This window comes from Sorex araneus, chromosome 5, assembly GCF_027595985.1.
Source record: "Sorex araneus isolate mSorAra2 chromosome 5, mSorAra2.pri, whole genome shotgun sequence".
NCBI classification, from domain to species: domain Eukaryota; kingdom Metazoa; phylum Chordata; class Mammalia; order Eulipotyphla; family Soricidae; genus Sorex; species Sorex araneus.
Genome location: NC_073306.1, coordinates 130,496,732 through 130,515,233, shown reverse-complemented (window position 1 = coordinate 130,515,233; position 18,502 = coordinate 130,496,732). Strand labels below are relative to the sequence as shown.

General features: G+C 55.3%; 1 protein-coding gene across 3 annotated transcripts in view; it reads right to left on the bottom strand.

The window, feature by feature from the left end:
- EYA2 (EYA transcriptional coactivator and phosphatase 2) overlaps positions 1–18,502 on the bottom strand; it is a 208,295-nt gene that overhangs the window by 91,689 nt on the left and 98,104 nt on the right. For all 3 annotated transcript variants that reach the window (XM_055140851.1, XM_055140852.1, XM_055140853.1), the window contains one exon: positions 11,385–11,501. In XM_055140851.1, coding sequence (XP_054996826.1) covers positions 11,385–11,501 — 117 coding nt within the window. The remainder of the gene's footprint in view (positions 1–11,384; positions 11,502–18,502) is intronic.

The following is an 18,502-nucleotide window of genomic DNA, read 5'->3' as shown; positions in this document are numbered from 1 at the left end:
CCGTTTACCGGGAAACCAGGGAAGGGGATGCCCAGGATGGTCATCCCTAGTTCTGGGTCAGGTCAGGTCAGAATTAATAAAGAGTGGAATAAAAAGCTTAGCTTGTGGGCTGCACTGGCTGTGTTTTGTCAGAAGTGATGATACAGGGTGAGTGGACCCTAAGAGAAAGTTCTGGAGAACGGAGCTTCCCAGCAGCGCAGCGGGGTGGGGGCGGGGGTGACTCAGTGCAACAGGAAAGCAGAGGGTGGCCCGGGAGACCCTGGGTTCGACTTGCTGGAACGCTCAGATCAAAAAAAAGCTCATGGGGCTGAAGCGATAATACAGCGGGGAGGGCGTTTGCCTTGCACGCGGCCGACCCGGGTTTGAACTCCAGCATCCCATAGGGTCCCCTGAGCACCGTCAGGAGTGATTCATGAGTGCAGAGCCAGGAGTGACCCCTGAGCATCGCCAGGTGTGACCCAAAAAGCAAAAATAAAAAAAGAGGCTTATGGTAGTAGTGATTAAAACAAGAGGTGCCCTGGTGAATGGCCTGTGTTCTGGTTTTTGGACCATGCCCGGCAGTGCTCAGGGAGCACCCCAGCTCTGTGCTCAGGGATCACGCCTGGAAGGTTTGGGAACGGGAGGCTGGGAGCATACTGGGGTCAGCCGCATCCAAGCAGGTGCCGTCACCCTGCCCCCTCGCTCTGGCCTGGGGTCCCGATGGTGTTAACTCGCCTCTTGAACCCCACAGGCTCCGTCAACCCAGTCCGTCAACCCCTCTGTCTCAGCACCTTCCGTGCAGGAGACCGAATCAGACTGGTTCTCCGCGACCCGCGGGCCAGCCCTTGCGTGGCACCCGTCTGGTCCCCCCTCAACCCGGAGGCTGCCGCGTGGGCTGGAGAAAGACGGCGACACCGCGAGAAGGAGGCGGGAAGGAGGTGGAAGAGCTGGTGGCAGAGCCGTGACACTTTAGCCAGGCGGCAGAACTGCCAAGTCACAGCAGGAAGCTGGACCTCGGGCCAGGAGCCCAAGGGATGCCAAGCCGTGACACGAGGCAGACTGAGCCTGTTTGAGACGGGCCGGGCTGGGGCTGTCTGCGGCGCACGGCTGCTGCCAAGGACAAACGGGGCAATAACCCCCCCCCCCGGCCCAGGAGCTGCGCCAGCTCAGAGATGCCGCGTTCACCGCGCCAATCTCTGGCCGCGGCGGTCACGGGGAAAACAAACCGGAGGTGGGACGCAGGGGGGTTCTTCCCCCTGGCCCCCAAGTCAGCTCTTTTTTTTTTTGGTCACACCTGGCGATGCACAGGGGTTCCTCCTGGCTTTGCACTCAGGAATCACTCCTGGCGGTGCTCAGGGGACCCTATGAGATGCTGGAAATCGAACCCGGGTCGGCCGTGTGCAAGGCAAACGCCCTACCCGCTGTGCTATCACTCCAGCCCCCCGAAGTCAGCTCTTGCTCGCAAGTTCTTCCACCCACTGTTCATCCAGTTAAGAAAATCTGGTGGCCTGAGAGGGGAGGGCGCTTACCTTGCACTCAGCCAGCCCGGGTTCGATCCCGGGCGTCCCATAGGGACCCCTGAGCATCACCAGGAGTAATTTTCTCTTTCTTTCTTTCTTTCTTTCTTTCTTTCTTTCTTTCTTTCTTTCTTTCTTTCTTTCTTTCTTTCTTTCTTTCTTTTAAAAAACTTTTAAATCGAATCATGGTGAGATAGACCCTTACAAAGTTGCCCATGATTGGATCTCAGTCATACAGTGTTCCAACACCCATCCCTCCACCAGGGCACATTTCCCAGCACCAGTGTCCCCAGGTTCCCTGACGTCACCCCCACCCCAACTCCCTGTCTGCTTCTATGGCAGGCATTTGTCCTCTCTCTCTCTCTCTCTCTCTCTCTCTCTCTCTCTCTCTCTCTCTCTCTCTCTCTCTCCCTCTCTCCCCATCCCGCTTTTGGGCATTGTGGTTTGCAATACTGATAACTGAAAGGTTATCAAGAAAATCCCTTTACCTACTTTTAACCCTCAGATCGTGTCCAGTGTGATCATTCCCAGCTATCATACTGTCATACTGGTCTCTCCATCTTACCTGCCCTCAGCGTCCCCCCACTCCGCCGACTACTTGTGGTTAGCGCCAGGAGTAATTTCTGAGTACAAAGCCAGGAGAAACTCCTGAGCATTGCCGGGTGTGGCTCCAAAACAAACAAAAAATTGAGAAGCGGTGGGGAGAGACATCTCAGAGGAGTCCAGTGTTGCTTCTGGGAGGCCTGGCTTCGTCTCCCGCACCCCAATGGTCCCCTGAGCCACAATCGGGGTCGCCCCTGAGCACAGAGTCAGGAAGAGCCCCTCAGCACAGTTTGGTGTGATACCCCCAACTCCATAAAAAAAAAGTGTTTAAATCAGTTGGCACTACTGAGAATGACAAGGATTTTTCTTTAAAATCCAGCTGTGGGACCACCATGGAAAACAGGAAGAACTGGCCTTAGAGGGTGGGGGCCTTCGTGGGAGGCGTGGGTGGGGCTGCCTGACTCTCAACCTCCTCCTCCCCCTCCCTGTCACCTTCGAATTGCCCCTTCACCCTGTTATCTATAAGACTCGGGTACCAGAGCAGGTGCCATCTGCACAACTGTTTTAAAAGCCACAGTCTGTGATTTGGGATGAGGTGGTTTCTTCCCTCTTGGCCATTTGTCTCCTGTTTGGTTTTTTTTTTTTATTAATTTATTCTTTTATTGAATCACCATGTGGAAAGTTACAAAGCTTTCAGGTTTAAGTCTCAGTTACACAATGCTCGAACACCCATCCCTTCACCAGTGCACATATTCTACCACCAAGAATCACAGTATACCTCCCCCCTCCCCCCACCTCCCCTCCTGTTTGGGTTCTGACTTCACTTCTGCTGTGTTCTGCCCGTCCCCACGACACAGGCTCATCTGCACTCCTCACCCTTGTCAACCTTTTTGTTTCTGGTTTCTGACTTTCTGAGTCACGGGTAGGAAAGTCTTTTCTAAGGTTTTACACATGCTTGCTCATTTTTTTTTTTTTTGGCTTTTTGGGTCACACCCAGTGATACTCAGGGCTGACTCCTGGCTCTGCACTCAGGAATCACTCTTGGCGGTGCTCGGGGGACCCTATGGGATGCTGGGACTCAAACCCGGGTCAGCCGCATGCAAGGCAAACGCCCTCCCAGCTGTGCTATCACTCCAGCCCCTCATTTTTGTTCTAGGTCTTTCGTGTTATTTTCTTGTGGCTGCTGAGTGTCATGGATTTGGGTTTTCCTGGCATACTTCTTTCCCTCTCCCAGCGGGCTAACTGGTGGTTCCAACACCATTCATCGAATATCCATCTTTCCCCAGTGAATTAAAATACCATCTGCTCCAAGCACTAAGTCCCGGAAAGGTTCTGCTGCGCTATGGACCACTCAGTCTCCTTGACGATGTCATCAGCCTGTTTGCGTTCCAGAACATTCTGTTGTAAGTGCATTTTCTAGGCTGTGTTCGGGAACACTGACTACCACATCTCTCTTCTTTGGCGTGTTTCTAGTTTCCTAGGAAGTCGGCTTCATTAGAGCCCCCTGCGTGTGAGCCCTCCATGGAGAAACTGCTTTCCAAGCATCTGACGGGCAAACCCACCAATAACCTGGAGATGGTAAGACAGGCCCCCGGGACACTGCTGGGGAGGATTTAAATGCAGGGGGGATTACTCAGGAAGGTCAAGGCAGAGGACCCCATCACACTGCAGCACGGGGCTTGGTGCCTGACCCCGATTTCTGCTTCTGGAAATTGGGCCCTCCGAGATACATGCAGAGAAACAGAGCAATACAGAGAGAAAATTGTTCAAACCCGCTGTGTGGTAACTGCCGGAGACGGAAAGAGGCAAACGACAACTGGTGAGATCATTCATTCACTGCCCATCATTCAAAGGCATAATGGGCACTTGTGAAAAGAATGAGGAAACGCTTCCTCTAGACTTACTGAGAAAGTTCTCTAAGCCGAGCCTCGAAGAAAGCAAAGTGCTCGAAGGGTGTGGATTGCTCGAGCAGCGGTGGGCTCAGAAAACAGGAGCAGAAACACGCGTGCCTGCCCTGATGTGATGAACTCTTTCCCGAGAGGGCACATGCTGTGAAATGCCAGGCGAGCAAGACGGACAGAGAAGGAGCCAAAGCAACAACAATCCCAGCGCAAACCCTGGCGCACAACAGAAGAAATAGCTGACGAGATGTGCGAATTAGACAGCTATGCTTGAAACAGGGGGCGAAAGGCATCTCGATGTCCTGAGTTTGGAAACCAGGAGCAAATTTGAGGCCAGCAAGAGAACATGGGGTGTGAGTGGCCGATTTGTGTTGCAACAAGGACTGATGTCTTTTTTTTTTTCTTTTTGGGGCATACCTGGCGGTGCACAGGGGTCACTCCTGGCTCACACTCAGGAATCACTCCTGGCGGTGCTCAGGGGACCCTATGGGATGCTGGGAATCGAACCCAGGTCGGCCACGTGCAAGGCAAACGCCCTACCCGCTGTGCTATCGCTCCAGCCCCGTACTGATGTCTTGACCCAAGTTATGTATTTATGTTATATGTTTATCCATATTATCTGTTTTGCATGTGGATCTTATTACCATATGTGCTGGTGTTGGTGTGTAAAGATCCCTTTTTTTTTGTCTGTTTTGCTGTTTAGGAGACCATACCCAGCAGTGCTCAGGGCAAACTACTGGCTCTGCACATAGGGTTCACGCCTGGCAGTGCTCAATAGGGGCCATGCGTGGTGCCAGCGAGGGAACTGGGTCAGCCATGGCAAGACAAATGCCTTAGCCTCTGTGCTACCTCCCCAGGCTGAATCAAAGGGCTTGATCAGAGGAAGAGGCCCGAGATCATTCCCTGAGGAGCACAGAACATTCCTTGGAGGAGAGGGACCCTGCCCAAGTGTCCCTGGAAACAGACTCGACTTCTGTTCTTCAGTCACAGGCATCAGCCTGCAAAAGCTCTGAGAAGTCCTTCAGCAAATATGTCCACTGACTTAGGGCCACGCACGCGTCCCCAAGCAGGCCCGATACCTGTGACCGTTGTTGGAATATAGCTCTAAATATTTTAGGCCTGACTTTGGTTTGGCCTCTCTCCCTTGCTATAAAGACTTTAGCTTTATCTGGTAATAATCTCTAAACTATTCTAGACTACATTGGTATGTCCTGTTCCCCTTGCCACTAGGAGCTTAGGTATATCAGTCACGCCCATCAAGGTGCTCCCAAGTCACTCCCATTCCTTTGTTTATCTGTTATCACTTCTATGCTCCTTTCCCCAACTAGTCATTCAGCTCTTCCCCTAATCAAACTCTGTTAATCTGTAAGGTCAGACCTTGCTAGGACACTGAACTTGTATTGTAAGTTAATATTGTCTTTCTCCTCTCTTATGTCTTTTGAATAGTTTACTTTAAAACAATATCCTTTTTGTATGGACAAAGAAAGACAATTGTTAATATGCTTTGGTAACATGGGATTTAATTGGCTTCAAATATTATTCACTCCCGGGCATCTGCTTTCTCGACTTAAGCTTCAGCTGCCCTTACTTCCTAGAACCCCCAAAAGCAGGGTCCCGACGAGGGATGGGACGGACCCAGGGCAAGCGGTGAGTTATGTGCTACCCTGGCATCGAGATGGGCTTGGCCAAAGTGCCTAATGCTTAACTATATGTTAAGAGCTTGGTCATGGGCATGTCATGTCATGATCCAAAAGCAACGACGAGACTAGGACCCTTCCAGGGATAGGAAAGACTAATCTGGACTGAGCACTGTAGTCTGAGATCGAGATAACCCCAGGAAAGCAATTCTATAAGCTTAATGCATCTCTTGCTATGTCCATACAAAATGATTAATAATATGAATACTTATATGTTAGCTGGACAAAGAGAGGAGAAACACACCCATGAGATTCCCCTCTTGGGCGGGTGTCCTGCTGAAAGAGTATCTGTCCTAGAAGGAGCATCCCCTAAGGGATAGACCTTTACCCCCTATTGCCCTATTGATTGTGACCACACCTATGTGTAAGCCCTGATGCCTGATGCGGGGGGGGGGGGGGGGAGGGATTTAAGGGGCTGTATGAGGGGGCTCGGGGAAGAAGCAGAGAGAGAGAGACAGGAGTGGATAGGGAGGAGATTGGAATAAACTGCGATTGAGACCAACCGGCTTGCCTCCGTTCCTTCCTTCCCCTGCCTCATCATCTCCATCAGCCTCCCCGGGGTGGGGGAAGCGGTTGGAGACTACCAAACGCGGGTGGCGGGAGAGACAGCGCCGCTGCCCTGTGCCCTGTGCCCGGTGTGGTGTGGTGCCCGCTTTCTTTTTCTTTTTTGTGTTTTTACATAACCGTGACCTTCCCCAGGCTCCCTGCCCCTGCCCTGAACCCAGAGCTGAGACACACATCACAGGGGTGCTGGGACCTGCCCAGTCTGCTTCAATTGCAGCAGTGATGCGTGATTTTGATTGAGATGAATAAATCCAGTGCAAACCAGCCACAAGAGGCCGCAGACAGAGATCACCGACCCACAAACCGTTGAGTCGGACTTTGGGTTTTTCTAGACATTCCTGACATTTCTACATAGCTCCCGAGTGCTCCGCGGGGTTCTGAGTGCCCATGCTCACATCCCCCCCCCCCGCCCTCTGGCAAATTTGAGAGGAATATCCGAGGAGAGTGAGTCACCCTGCAACGCAGATTCACCCAAAGGACAGTGGCTAATGTGGACGGCTCATTCGTTTCAACTCAGCACGCTCCACGCTCACCTTTTTTTTTCTTTTTGGGGTCACACCCGGCTCAGGGGTTACTCCTGGCTCTGTACTCAGGAATCACCCCTAGCAGTGCTCAGGGGACCCTATGGGATGCTGGGAATCGAACCTGGGTCAGCCACATGCAAGGCAAACGCCCTCCCCGCTGTGCTATTGCTCCAGCCCCTCTCCACGCTCACCTTTGCTACTTCCTTTTTTATTTTTCTTTTTTGAGAAAGACACTTTATTGTAAGAGTACTGTGTGTGCCCGGTGGGGGAAGTCGGACCCACAGGGCTCCGCAATCATGATCAGAAGGTTCACAGATGGTGAGACTGAAAGATCAAGTTGACTATGGAGTTCCCTGGACAATCCCCCAATCCCTCCTGCCGTCCCCCCAGGGCTGGGACAAGCAGCTGGAAAAAAAAATTACTAGGAAGCACATGAGCATGGTGTGCATGTGTGCATGTGTGCATGTGTGCATGTGTGTGTGCATGTGTGCACGTATGTGCATGTGTGTGCATGCGTGCCTGTGTGCATGTGTGTGCATGTGTGCGTGCGTGTGCCTGAGTGCGCATGCGCATGCTTGCACGTGTTTAGTAAAATGATGTTCAGAGTAATCTGTGAGACTTGCAGAAAGCCTGCACTGTCCCGAGCACGGCTTATGGCCCAGAGCACGGGGGTGAAGGTGCTCGGTGGGGACAGGTCCAGCTGCTGGCCCAGCCTTTCTGGCATAAGAAAACAATCCGGGTTATTCCCAGGGAGGGTGGGAGGGCAGCAGCTGGGTTTCCAGGTGTGAGGGGCTGAGTGGGGGGCAGGAAGGGGTGCTGGGGCTCCAGGGCAGGCTCCCCCCCGGGACGGTCTCCAAGAGGAAAGTGGGGAAGTGGCGGCAGGTGGCCCCAATGGCGAGGAGCCTCGGATTTGAGTTTGGGGGGCAAGGCCAGGCTATCACCAGGTGGCCTCGGGCAAGTGACCAGACCCTTGGCCCCTCCCCTGGTGGGAGGAGATTCTGGGGGGAGGTTGGGGGGGGTGGAGGGAGGGTGGCTGAGGATACAGCCTGTCTGACGGCTTCACAGGCACGAAGCCCCGTGTTTACACCCCCCTACTCGTGCTGGCCCTGCGCCTCTCTGAGCCCCTTTCTCCCGGGGGAGCAGCAAGCATGAGGGGTGTCATGAAGACAGGAGGGGGCTGGGCACGGCGTGGGCTGGGCTCTGGCTTCCCTCCCAGGCCCCTCCCTTGCTCCCTGCACCCCTGTCCTGAGGCTCTGCGCCCCCTCCCCTCCTCTGCTCACACTGGTCCTTCCCTTTGGGCTTCTTTTCACCCCCCCCCCCGCTGCCCCCATGTCACTCCTGGGTGACGCCACTCAGTCCCCTGTCACAGGGCGGGAGCAGAGGGGGCGAGGCTGAGTGTGTGGCTGGACGTCCTGAGGGGAAAGTTCCCCTTCCCAGGGAGACCTGGTTTGACACAGACCCAAGTTCCAGCCTCCGTGACGGCCGTGGGCACCGTCATTCACACGCGCCCAGGGCGGGGCCAGCACCTCTGCCCTTCAGCGAGACGCAGCGAGTCCACCACGGTGGGGGGGTCACAGGCTGCCGACGGGGGTCCCCCAGACCCCCCAGGAGCCTCGGCCTGTATCTGCAGTAGAATACAAACTGATGCCGGGCAGACGAGACGCCTCTCTGTGCCTCAGTGTCCCCTAGACTGATGCCAGCCTCCCAGCCTTGGCGGGCGCCAAGCCGAAGCTTTCTAGGGAAAGTGCTGATGTCCACCACCCCCTTCGCCCTCGCTGACCCCTGCGATCACAGCGCCCAGAAGGCGGCTCTCACAGTTTTGCTGTTTCTTTGGACACCGTGCAGAGTGACAATACTGGAAAACAGTGACTCATCTGCTCACTGCCGTCATCTCTTCCGGCTGACAAACGTCTTCTCACTTTTGGTTATTTTTTAGCTATCGTGAAGGAAAACAACGGGACCAGGACAAGGAGTCCCCAAAAGACGAGTGACCGCCCCTCCGCTCCACACATCAGCCAGCAGATGCTAGTTCTGAGACCCTGGGGAGTGGGGGGGGCGGCGCTGGGTGGATGAAGTGGGGGCAGAGGACGGGCAACTTCCAGGGGCCCAAGGGGCGGAGTCAAACACGGGGGGTTTGGGCCCCAGAGACAGTACAGTAGGCGGGGCACTTTCTTTGCAGCACTGGATATGGTCCTTGGAGCCCCTCCAGGACTCATCCCTGAGCACAGGGCCGGCAGTAAGTCCTGGGCACTGGGAGGTGTGGCCCCCAAACAAAAACAAACTAAAGACACTGGGGTTCTTCCACCCGTGTCTAAGGCCAGTTCCAAGAGATTCGAGGGCTGGACCTCCTCTCTGCACAGCTCCTGGATAAGCTGCTAACATCCCCACCAGCGGCATGGCTCTGAGTCCCCGTGGACTTGCCCAGTCAGTCCATCCCAGCCAAAGCAAACCCACGCCGAGCCGTGGCCTCAGGCCCCATGTGACTCAGCTGCCCTCTGCTCCCAGCTCTCTCCTCCCGCCCCCTGACTCTAAACTGGCCGCAATGGCCTCTGGGACGGACCTTGGACTTTTCTTCCAAGTGATGGACAGCACCGAAGGGTGGCCTACATGGTAAGAGGATGTTTGAGCAGTCCCCTGTCCCCGAGAGCTGAACCTCTAAAATCCATCAAGAAATAACACAACTTAGGGCCGAAGAGATATACAGGGGGCAGGGCATTTGTCTTTGCATGCGGCTGACCCGGGTTCGATCCCTAGCACCCCGTATGGTCTTCTGAGCACCACTAAGAGTGCTGGGTGTGGCCCCAAAAGCAATGAAAATAAAATACATAAAAACAAATAGCATAAATTAATAGCATCCCCAATTTTTGTTGATTTTTTTTTGGTCACACCCAGCGATGCTCAGGGCTTACTCCTGGCTCTGCACTCAGGAATCACTCCTGGCAGTGCTCGGGGGACCATATGGGATGTCGGGGATTGAACCCAGGTCAGCTGTGTGCAAGGCGAACACCCTCCCCACTGTACTATCACTCCGCCCCCTCCCCAATTTTACTTTTAAGTCAGAATTAGCTACATAAAATGTTTTTGGGAGCCTATACCTGTGAGGCTCAGGACTTAACTCCTGCTCTCTGTTCAGGAATCACTCCTGGCGGTGCTCAGGGGGACCGTACAGGATGCCGGAGATTGAACCTGGGTCGGCCGCGTGCCAGGCAAGTGCCCACCCCGCTGTACTATCTCTCCAGCTCCAGAACTAGCTACTTCTCTAAAGAGGACACCCAGACAGTCACCAGGCCCAGGAGAGGGTGCTGGACGTCACGGGTGGTCAGGGAAACGCAGCTGAGACCGCAAGGGCTGTTGCCCAGCCCTGCGGGAAGATGGAGGGGAGCAGGTGCCAGGGGGTGGGGGGAGAGGCGAAAGGAAGCCTTGGTCGGTCACTGCCGCAAGGAACGTGAACAGCGCGGCCACGGCAGACAGCCACAGAGCAGCTCCAGACACGTACAAACAGGCCCCAACCCAGCAGCTCTGCTCCGGGACCGGACGACAGAAGGGGAACCGGGCCCTGATATGCTCGGCGCCAGCTCATGGCCGCACTATTCACCCCAGCAGAGTGCCAGCTGCAGGGGAGGGGAGTGCAGGGCGTGGGCGGGACTATGGAGAAGGGTGGGGGCCTTCACTCGGGGCCACGTGGTGGACCTGGAGCCCGGGACGCTACATGAGACAAAGTCAGAGCTGGCCTCCGAAGGAATACAAAACAATCCAAGGTGCCCAAACGAATGCACAAACATAAAACAAATCCCCCAAGACAGAGTGACAGGGCGTGGGTGAGGGTGGGACAAGGGGATAAGGTGTGTTTAGGGGCACAAATGTGGTTTTGGTTGTTTTTGGGTCACACCGGGTGGTACTCAGGGGTGACTCTTGGCTCTGTGCTCAGGGATCACTCCAGGCAGGCTTGGGGGACCATAAGGGATGCTGGGGATTGAGCCTGGGTCAGCCAAGTGCAAGGCAAACGCCCTGCCCACTGTACTATTGCTCCGCGCCCTCCCCAATTTTACTTTTAAGTCAGATTTAGCTACATAAAATGTTTTTGGGAGGTAACGGGAGCCTCCCTGGTAACGAGGGTCAGTAACCCTCAGCGGTCTGACGGGAGGAGGAAGATACAGAGCTGGACACTCGCAGCACTACTGAAATGTTTCAAAGTAACACCCGGCAGCTTACTTTTACACCCTGTAACAAGTTCCCCAGATACGGATACACACCCGCACTTAAGATACAAGACACACAGCCACAGCAACAGACGCCTTCCCTCCCAGAGACAAGCCCCGGCTTTGCCCCAGCTCTTGCACGTCCCCCAGGGCTGTCTGTGGCCCTCCAGCATCACAGCTCCCAGAAACTGGCGCTGACGACGGGACCCAGGGGTCCAGCCCGACTCTCCGGCTCTCTGACACCGAACACGGCTCTGCTTGCTCCACTGCCCTCACGCCCTCCCGAAGGTCACTTGTTGGCTGTCTCCCTCTGGCCACAAAATTGCCACGAGGCAGCTAAGATCAATTTTGTCTCTCCTACCCCACCCGCTCCTAACAGATAGGTCCCGGCACACAGTAGGTGCTTAATCCCTCTGCCCTTCTGCCCGGCGAGGCGGCAGGGAGGGCGGGCGGCACTCACCGTGCATCTGGTAGGCGTACGGGCTCTGTCCAGCGGCCGGGGTGCTGAAGCTGGAGCCGTAGCCGAGGAATCCACCCTGGCCCGGGGAATGGTTCAAACTGTCTTCTGTCTTGATGCCTGGAGGGAGGAGGAAGAAGCATCAGCACCCAAGACTCAGGGCTGTCCAGGGAGCTGCCAGGCTGACAGTGTCCAGGGCAGGGGTCCCAGGCTGGGCAGCGTGAATTGGTGACCCAGGAGCCGGGGAAGCCGAGCCACACTTTCTGATTGCCCCACAAGTTTTTTTAAAAATAGATTATTAAAAAAATTTATTTTAATGAATCATCGTGGGCTGGAGCGATAGCACAGCGGGTAGGGTGTTTGCCTTGCACGCGGCTGACCCAGGTTTGATTCCTCCACCCCTCTCGGAGAGCCCGGTAAGCTACCAAGAGTATCTTGCCCACATGGCAGAGCCTGGCAAGCTACTCATGGCATATTCGATATGCCAAAAACAGTAACGACAAGTCTCACCATGGAGACGTTACTGGTGCCCGCTCGAGCAAATCGATGAGCAACGGGATGACAGTGATGATGATGACAGTGAATGAATCATTGTGAGATACATTTAAAGACTTACGGACTTTCATGATTGTGCTTCAGTCAAACAATGTTCAAGTACCCATCCCTCCACCAGTGCCCCTTCCCCACCCCCAATGTTCCCAGTATCCCTCCCCCACCCCCCACCTCTTCCCACCACCTGCCTCCGTGGTGGGCACATTCCCTCTTACTTTCTCTGTCCTTTGGGCTGTTATGGTTTGCAATACAGGTGACAGGCAGCCATCGTGTCTGGTCCATAGTCTACTTTCAGCATGCATCTACCATCCTGGGCGACCCCTCCAACCATCGTTTATTCAGTGCTCCTCTCTCCACCCCAGCTACCTTTTCCCCCAGCGCGTGAGATCAGCTATCAAGCTGTTGCCTCACAAGTTTTAAAGGGAAATCGGAACCCATCGTGTTTGTTCAAAAACCAAGAGATACACCCAAGAAACCTGGATGCGGGTCTGCTTTTGACCAAGGAGATGGCGGAGCAAAGCCAACCTGTGTTCCCAGGGGGCAGTGGTCTGACCCCCAAAGTGTCCCAGTCTGTGGGGGTCCTGGGGCACCACAGGTCCCTACCTTTGTGGACACACGGGGCTGGTTTAAGGCCCCAGATTTCACCACAGCTGCGCTTTGGTGTCTGGCGTCCTAAGACCTTATGGAGCATGGAAGTCAGGGATGGGGGACGGCCACACCATGGGGGTCCTTCCTATAACCCTCCGGGCTCTGTTTCCTGCCTGGCTCTCAGCATGGAGAGCGTGGGGCCTGCCTTCCAGGGGCGAAGGTGTTCCGTGGAGACTCCTGCCACAGACGAGGTCAGGACACTGGACCCTGCCACACGAGTGAAGCCAGTTAACCCTGCCACGTGAGGTGAGGCCACTGGACCTGCCACATGAGGTGAGGCCACTGGACCTGCCACATGAGGTGAGGCCACTGGACCTGCCACATGAGGTGAGGTCACTGGACCCTGTCACGTGACATGAGGCCACTGGACCCTGCCATGTGACATGAGGCCACTGGACCTGCCACATGAGGTGAGGCCACTGGACCTGCCATATAACATGAGGCCACTGGGCCTGCCACATGAGGTGAGGCCACTGAGCCTTGCCACATGAGGTGAGGTCACTGGACCCTGCCACATGACATGAGGCCACTGGACCCTTCCAGATGAGGTGAGGCCACTTAACCCTTCCACATGAGGTGAGGCCACTTAACCCTTCCGTGCTCTACTCTTTTCCCATGGGAGGGTGGTGGCTTATGCAAATTTCCAGTTACAAACCAGTCCTCACTCGGGCAAGTCTAACCCGTGTCCCCAAAGCACAGGTCCCAGGTCCATGAGCACTGGCTCAGGAGGAGGTTGCCACGAGGGAGGGGGTTGCACCACCATTAGGAACCTACATTCAGTATTTTGATGGCAAGTGTAGTGAATGACTTGACAGTAGAAAATTCAAACAGTGCCAGAGGTGGCGTGGGAAGGGTCGTGTGTGTCCCTGACCCCAGGACCCTGGCTCTCCTCCCCACAGCAACGGCCATTACCAGCACCTGTGCTTTCTTCTGGGCTATTTTGTGCTATTTTGTGCACATAAAAATCCGTATAGAATGTGTGTGTGTGAAAACCGCATCCCTACGTAGGCGTAACACACGTTCCTCTTTTTAAATTGTTAATAGTATCTTGGTGGTAGCGGAACCCAACAATTTCTTGGAATTTTTTTTGTTTGTTTTTGTTTTTTTTGCTTTTTGGGTCACACCCGGCAATGCACAGGGGTTACTCCTGGCTCTGCACTCAGGAATTACTCCTGGCGGTGCTCAGGGGACCATATGGGATGCTGGGAATCGAACCCGGGTCGGCTGCGTGCAAGGCAAACGCCCTACCCACTATGCTATAGCTCCAGCCCCTTGGATATTTTTTTGTTTGTGTCACACCTGGTGGTGCATGGGGCCACCCCTTGGCTTGGGGCTCAGGGGGTGTTTGTTGCGGTGCCGAGGGGGCTCCCATGGTGCTAAGGGGGAACCGACAGTGCTGGGGACCAGGTCAGGACCCCCTCAGGCAAAGCTCGTGTTCCAGTCATTTGAGCCGTCTCGCGGTCCCCAAAGAACATCCCGGATAGTCACGGTTATTTCTAAAAGGTGTTTGATGGGAGAGAGACAAACTTGCTCTAAATGAGCACCTGCCGGTGCTCTGTTCTAGAAGAACCATTGAACTCAGCACCTGGGGCCAAGGCATCTGACCCCTGCTGGAGACGGCACGTCTTTGAACACCACTTTGAGTGCAGGGATGGTTCTATAATGATGGTTAACCTGTGAGGGCCGGCCTCAGGGGTCTGCGACAGAAAGAGCTTCTCATCAACCCCAGGTTTTGCAAGCAGCCTCCCTGACGACAGGACTCGTGTCCTGTGGAGGGGGAGAAGGAAAGGGAGCCCCCGCGAGCCAGGGCCTAGGGCAGGTGGGGTCAGACATGGGGAAGGGGGCGGAGCCAGGGGCCAGGAGGCCGGTGGGGCTGGGGGGGCCGGGAGTGGGAGAGTGGGGAGGGAGGGGTCGGCGAGGCAGGCTGGCCACTGTGACTGGCCACATTCTCCGCTGGCCCCGAGCTCCCCTCCCCAGCCTTCTTGGAGACACGCATCGCCTAGACAAGTCCCCGCTATTTGGGGTGCTCTGATTTTCCTCAGGAACAAAGTGAGGGATCAGACCCGAATTCGGCCTCCCCAAGTTTCATCATTTGTGTGCCATCTGCTTGGGTGTTCCGGACCCCTAGAGTCCCCCTACTACAATGCCTTTTCTCCGTCTTCAAAAATTCACTTGAATCTAAAACGCTCTCTGTCTCTCTCTCTCTGTCTCTCTCTCTCTCTGTCTCTCTCTCTCTCTCTCTCTCTCGGCCACGCCCTGCAGTGCTCAGGACTGACTCCTGGCTCTGCGCTCAGGACTCATTCCTGGCACTGCTTGGGGGACCCTATGGGATGTGGGGAGGGAACCTGGGTCAGTCTCAGACAAAGCAAGTGCCCACCCGGCTCCACGATGGCTCTGCCTTGGCGTGTCCCAAAGAAAGACCAAGAAACCAGAGTCATGAGTCTGTGCCTGGTTTTCATAATGCAGGCCCATATGATCATCTCCGGGACCCCAGCTGGGCCCAGAGCCTGTCAGTGCAAGCATCTCCGAGCCCACCTGCCATGCACCCACCCTGCAGGGTTTGTTTTTTTTGGGTCACACCCAGTGATGCTCAGGGGTTACTCCTGGCTCTGCACCCAGGAACCATTCCTGGCGGTGCTCAGCGGACCATACGGGATGCTGGGAATCAAACCCGGGTCAGCGGCGTGCAAGGCAAATGCCCTCCCCACTGTGCTATCACTCCAGCCCCCACTCTGCAGTTCTAAGAGAGATCTCTGCGTGCTCTTAGACAGATGCTGGTGGCAGCTGAGCACTGGGGGGCTCAGGTCACTTTACGCTTGAAGGTACCGGCTCCCGAGGCCCAGTACCACCCCGTGCCTTTCAGGGGCAGCCTCCGGGCCAGATGGCTCTGTTTCCCCAAGCGACGGTGGGAAGCGGTTAAGGGAGTCTCTACAGGAGACACGGCAAGTCTATCGCACGCTTCCTGTGTTTCCAATTTCACATCAGAAGCAAACGGATTCCTTTTCTGTCTGGGCAGCTCCCGGTTCCTTGTTAAGAAATCCAGACACACCGGGGTAGGCTCAGAACTAAGTTGCAGGTGGCAGCGGTGCCCGCAACCCGAGGTGGGGGCCACGTGCCCTCCACACTGGCCGCGTCTTGTCTGAGTGATGGAAACAGCTGGAGAGATGCGTGTGGGTTCTGGAGGCTTCGAGACACTCAGAGATCCCCCCCTCCCTGCCCTGGAAATCAGCACATTTATGCCACGGGGTTGTCCAGGCAGAGAAAGGGGCTGCTGATCTGACGAGTCTTGCACCCCCCCCTCCAACAGACCTGCCATTTAGGCTCTACTGCAAGTGACCAGGTCAGGCCAGCAGAGCGCCAGAGCCCTGAGGAAGAACAACTACTTCAGCTTGAAGCAATGGATTTTGGGGAACCACGGACACGTGGGAGGGGGCACAGGTCACGGAATAATGCAGTGTGGTGAGATGGATGGAGTGGAGCTAAGAGCCTGGGGTCAGTTCACAGACCTACTGTAGGAACAAAGTGGCCGTCTAACCAATGCAAATTACATGCTCTTGGGGCTGGAGCAATAGCACAGCGGGGAGGGCATTTGCCTTGCACGCAGCTGACCCGGGCTCGATTCCCAGCATCCCATAGGGTGCCCCGAGCACTGCCAGGGGTAATTCCTGAGTGCATAAGCCAGGAGTGACTCTTGTGCTTGGCAGGTGTGACCCAAAAAGAAAAAATAAAATTAAATGCACTTAGGACAAGCAAAACTTGAAAACAAGGTGCAAGAAAAGCTGTAAAATTAAATGCAAAATAAAGCTTTGGGGGGGTGGATGGGTGGAGGTCGGGGGGAGAGGGTAGATCACAGCTTACTTGGCCATGGGTGATTTGCTGCCTGGTTTAATGAGTAAAGTTTTATTGAAACCCAGACTGTCAGGCAAGCAAAACCCGACATTTCCTCCCGAGTTCTGTAGCGCCTGAGTGGGCAGACCCCGACACGTGCCAGGCACCAGACAGGCTGTGGGTCTCTGAGGAGAAAGGGAGGTTGCCTCCCTTTAGTTCTGATTTTATTTTAGGGGCCACATCTGGCAGTATGGGGAGCCTGGAGCCCTGCCCGGTGATGCCCGGCCCCAAGGTGTAGGTGGGCGGCCCCTGGGGTGCTCAGGGGCTCCCCGGTGATTCCCATGGGTGTACGTGGACCCGCACTGTGCCAGGAGATGGACTCGGGCCTTGAACATTGCCTGTGCTCTATTTACCACTGAAGTGGTACCCCTCACTCGTGTGTGTGTGTGTGTGTGTGTGTGTGTGCACGCGCGCGCGCGCGCGTGTGTGTGTAAGTCCCCAAGTGATGTTCAGGAAACCGGGGGGCTCCTCCTGGTGGGTGTTGGCCAGCGAGGCCTTTACTTCAATGTGGGTCGTGAGGATGCAATGAGGCTTGGCCTGTGGTACTGGGGGTGACCCTGGCAGGGCAGTGCTCGGGGACCCCCAGGGCTGCATCCGGTCATGCTCGATGCTGGGGAACCCACCTGGAGCAGGAACCGGGAGAGGTTATACTGTCACCTTGGGATGCTCTCTCCGGTTCCCTGACCTTTATCTCTTATTTCCTTAAGCCGGATGCGGTCAGCTCGACTGTGCTTTACATGATATACTTTAAGCTTCTCCTTCTGTCTTAAGTTGAGAGGAAACTGAAATCCACCCTACACTCCTAACCGCCTTGCCTCGAGTTTGCTCAACTGTGTCCTTCCCTCTCAGCTATTTAGACAAAGGCTATTTGCCAAGGAGCAAGGGGAAAAAAAAGTCTCCTAACAAGATTCAACAAGGTCCTTCCAGACAATGAGCAAACACGGCTTGCTGGGGCATCGGCGTCTGGGAGGGGACGTGGCTTGTCCCGCCTGTCATTCTCCAGTGACAGGGACGTTCCGGGCATTTGCTTCTTCCACTGCTCAGACAGGCCTTTCGCATGGGCTGGCCCCGGGAGCACAGGTCTTCCTGTAGATCAGGGGCTGACCCTAATTAGGGTTTATGGGGTCAAATCTGGCCCACTGCTTGTTTGTGTCAATAAAGTTTTATTGGAACACTGGCCCACCTAGGAGCTTCCATGTTGGTGGACAAGTTCCTGTTGCAATGGTGGAGCTGAGAAGTGGCCATTGAAACGGTTTAGTCCACAGGGCTGAAAAGTCTCGTGACCTGGCCCTAATGAAGTGAGTTGACCCCTGATGTGAATCATCTCACCCTAACCTCCCCATAACCACGAGGGGCCGGAGAGCTCCTCACCCGCACTGTATAGTGGGTTCGGATCGGGCTGTGGGGCCCAGGACATGGCTCCCGCCACCCTTCTGGCATTCAACCTCCCCACAGGCCCCTCTGAGCCATTTCCCCTGACAGACATTCAGCTGGATGTGGCCATCCACAGCCTTCCACCTTCTCGCCCTGGAGCCTGGGTCAGGGGTGGCATCAGGCTGAGCTTCTAAAGCAGGGTCACGACCCCCTGGGGACTGCATCACAAAACGTGGCAGTGGCCCCAGTAAAGTCTCTGCACATGCAACAACCAAACATTGACCCCAAGTCAACTGCATCTTGAACCCGAGGTGTCTCTGGCAGCGTTTGCCCTGGATGCATTTCTCTGGTGAAACTGGCTCTTGAGGGGGACACACGAGGCCTGACTGAGAGCAGCAGGGCTATCTCTGGCACCAGTGTCGGGCCTGAAGCCCACACAAGGAAGCACAACAATGGCTCCCCAAGGACACCGCTGCTGTAGTCCCTGGATCCCGCCTTGCCTGAGGCCTTCCTGCTCTGTTCATCACCGTCTCCCCCCTTTCTTAATCAACCGAGCATGGAAGGGGCCATCTGCTGCAAAAAGAACTCTGGTCGATGCATCAGTTAACCGGGAGGGGACGGGATGAGTGGGAGTGGATGTTTGTTCTGGGTCAGTCTGG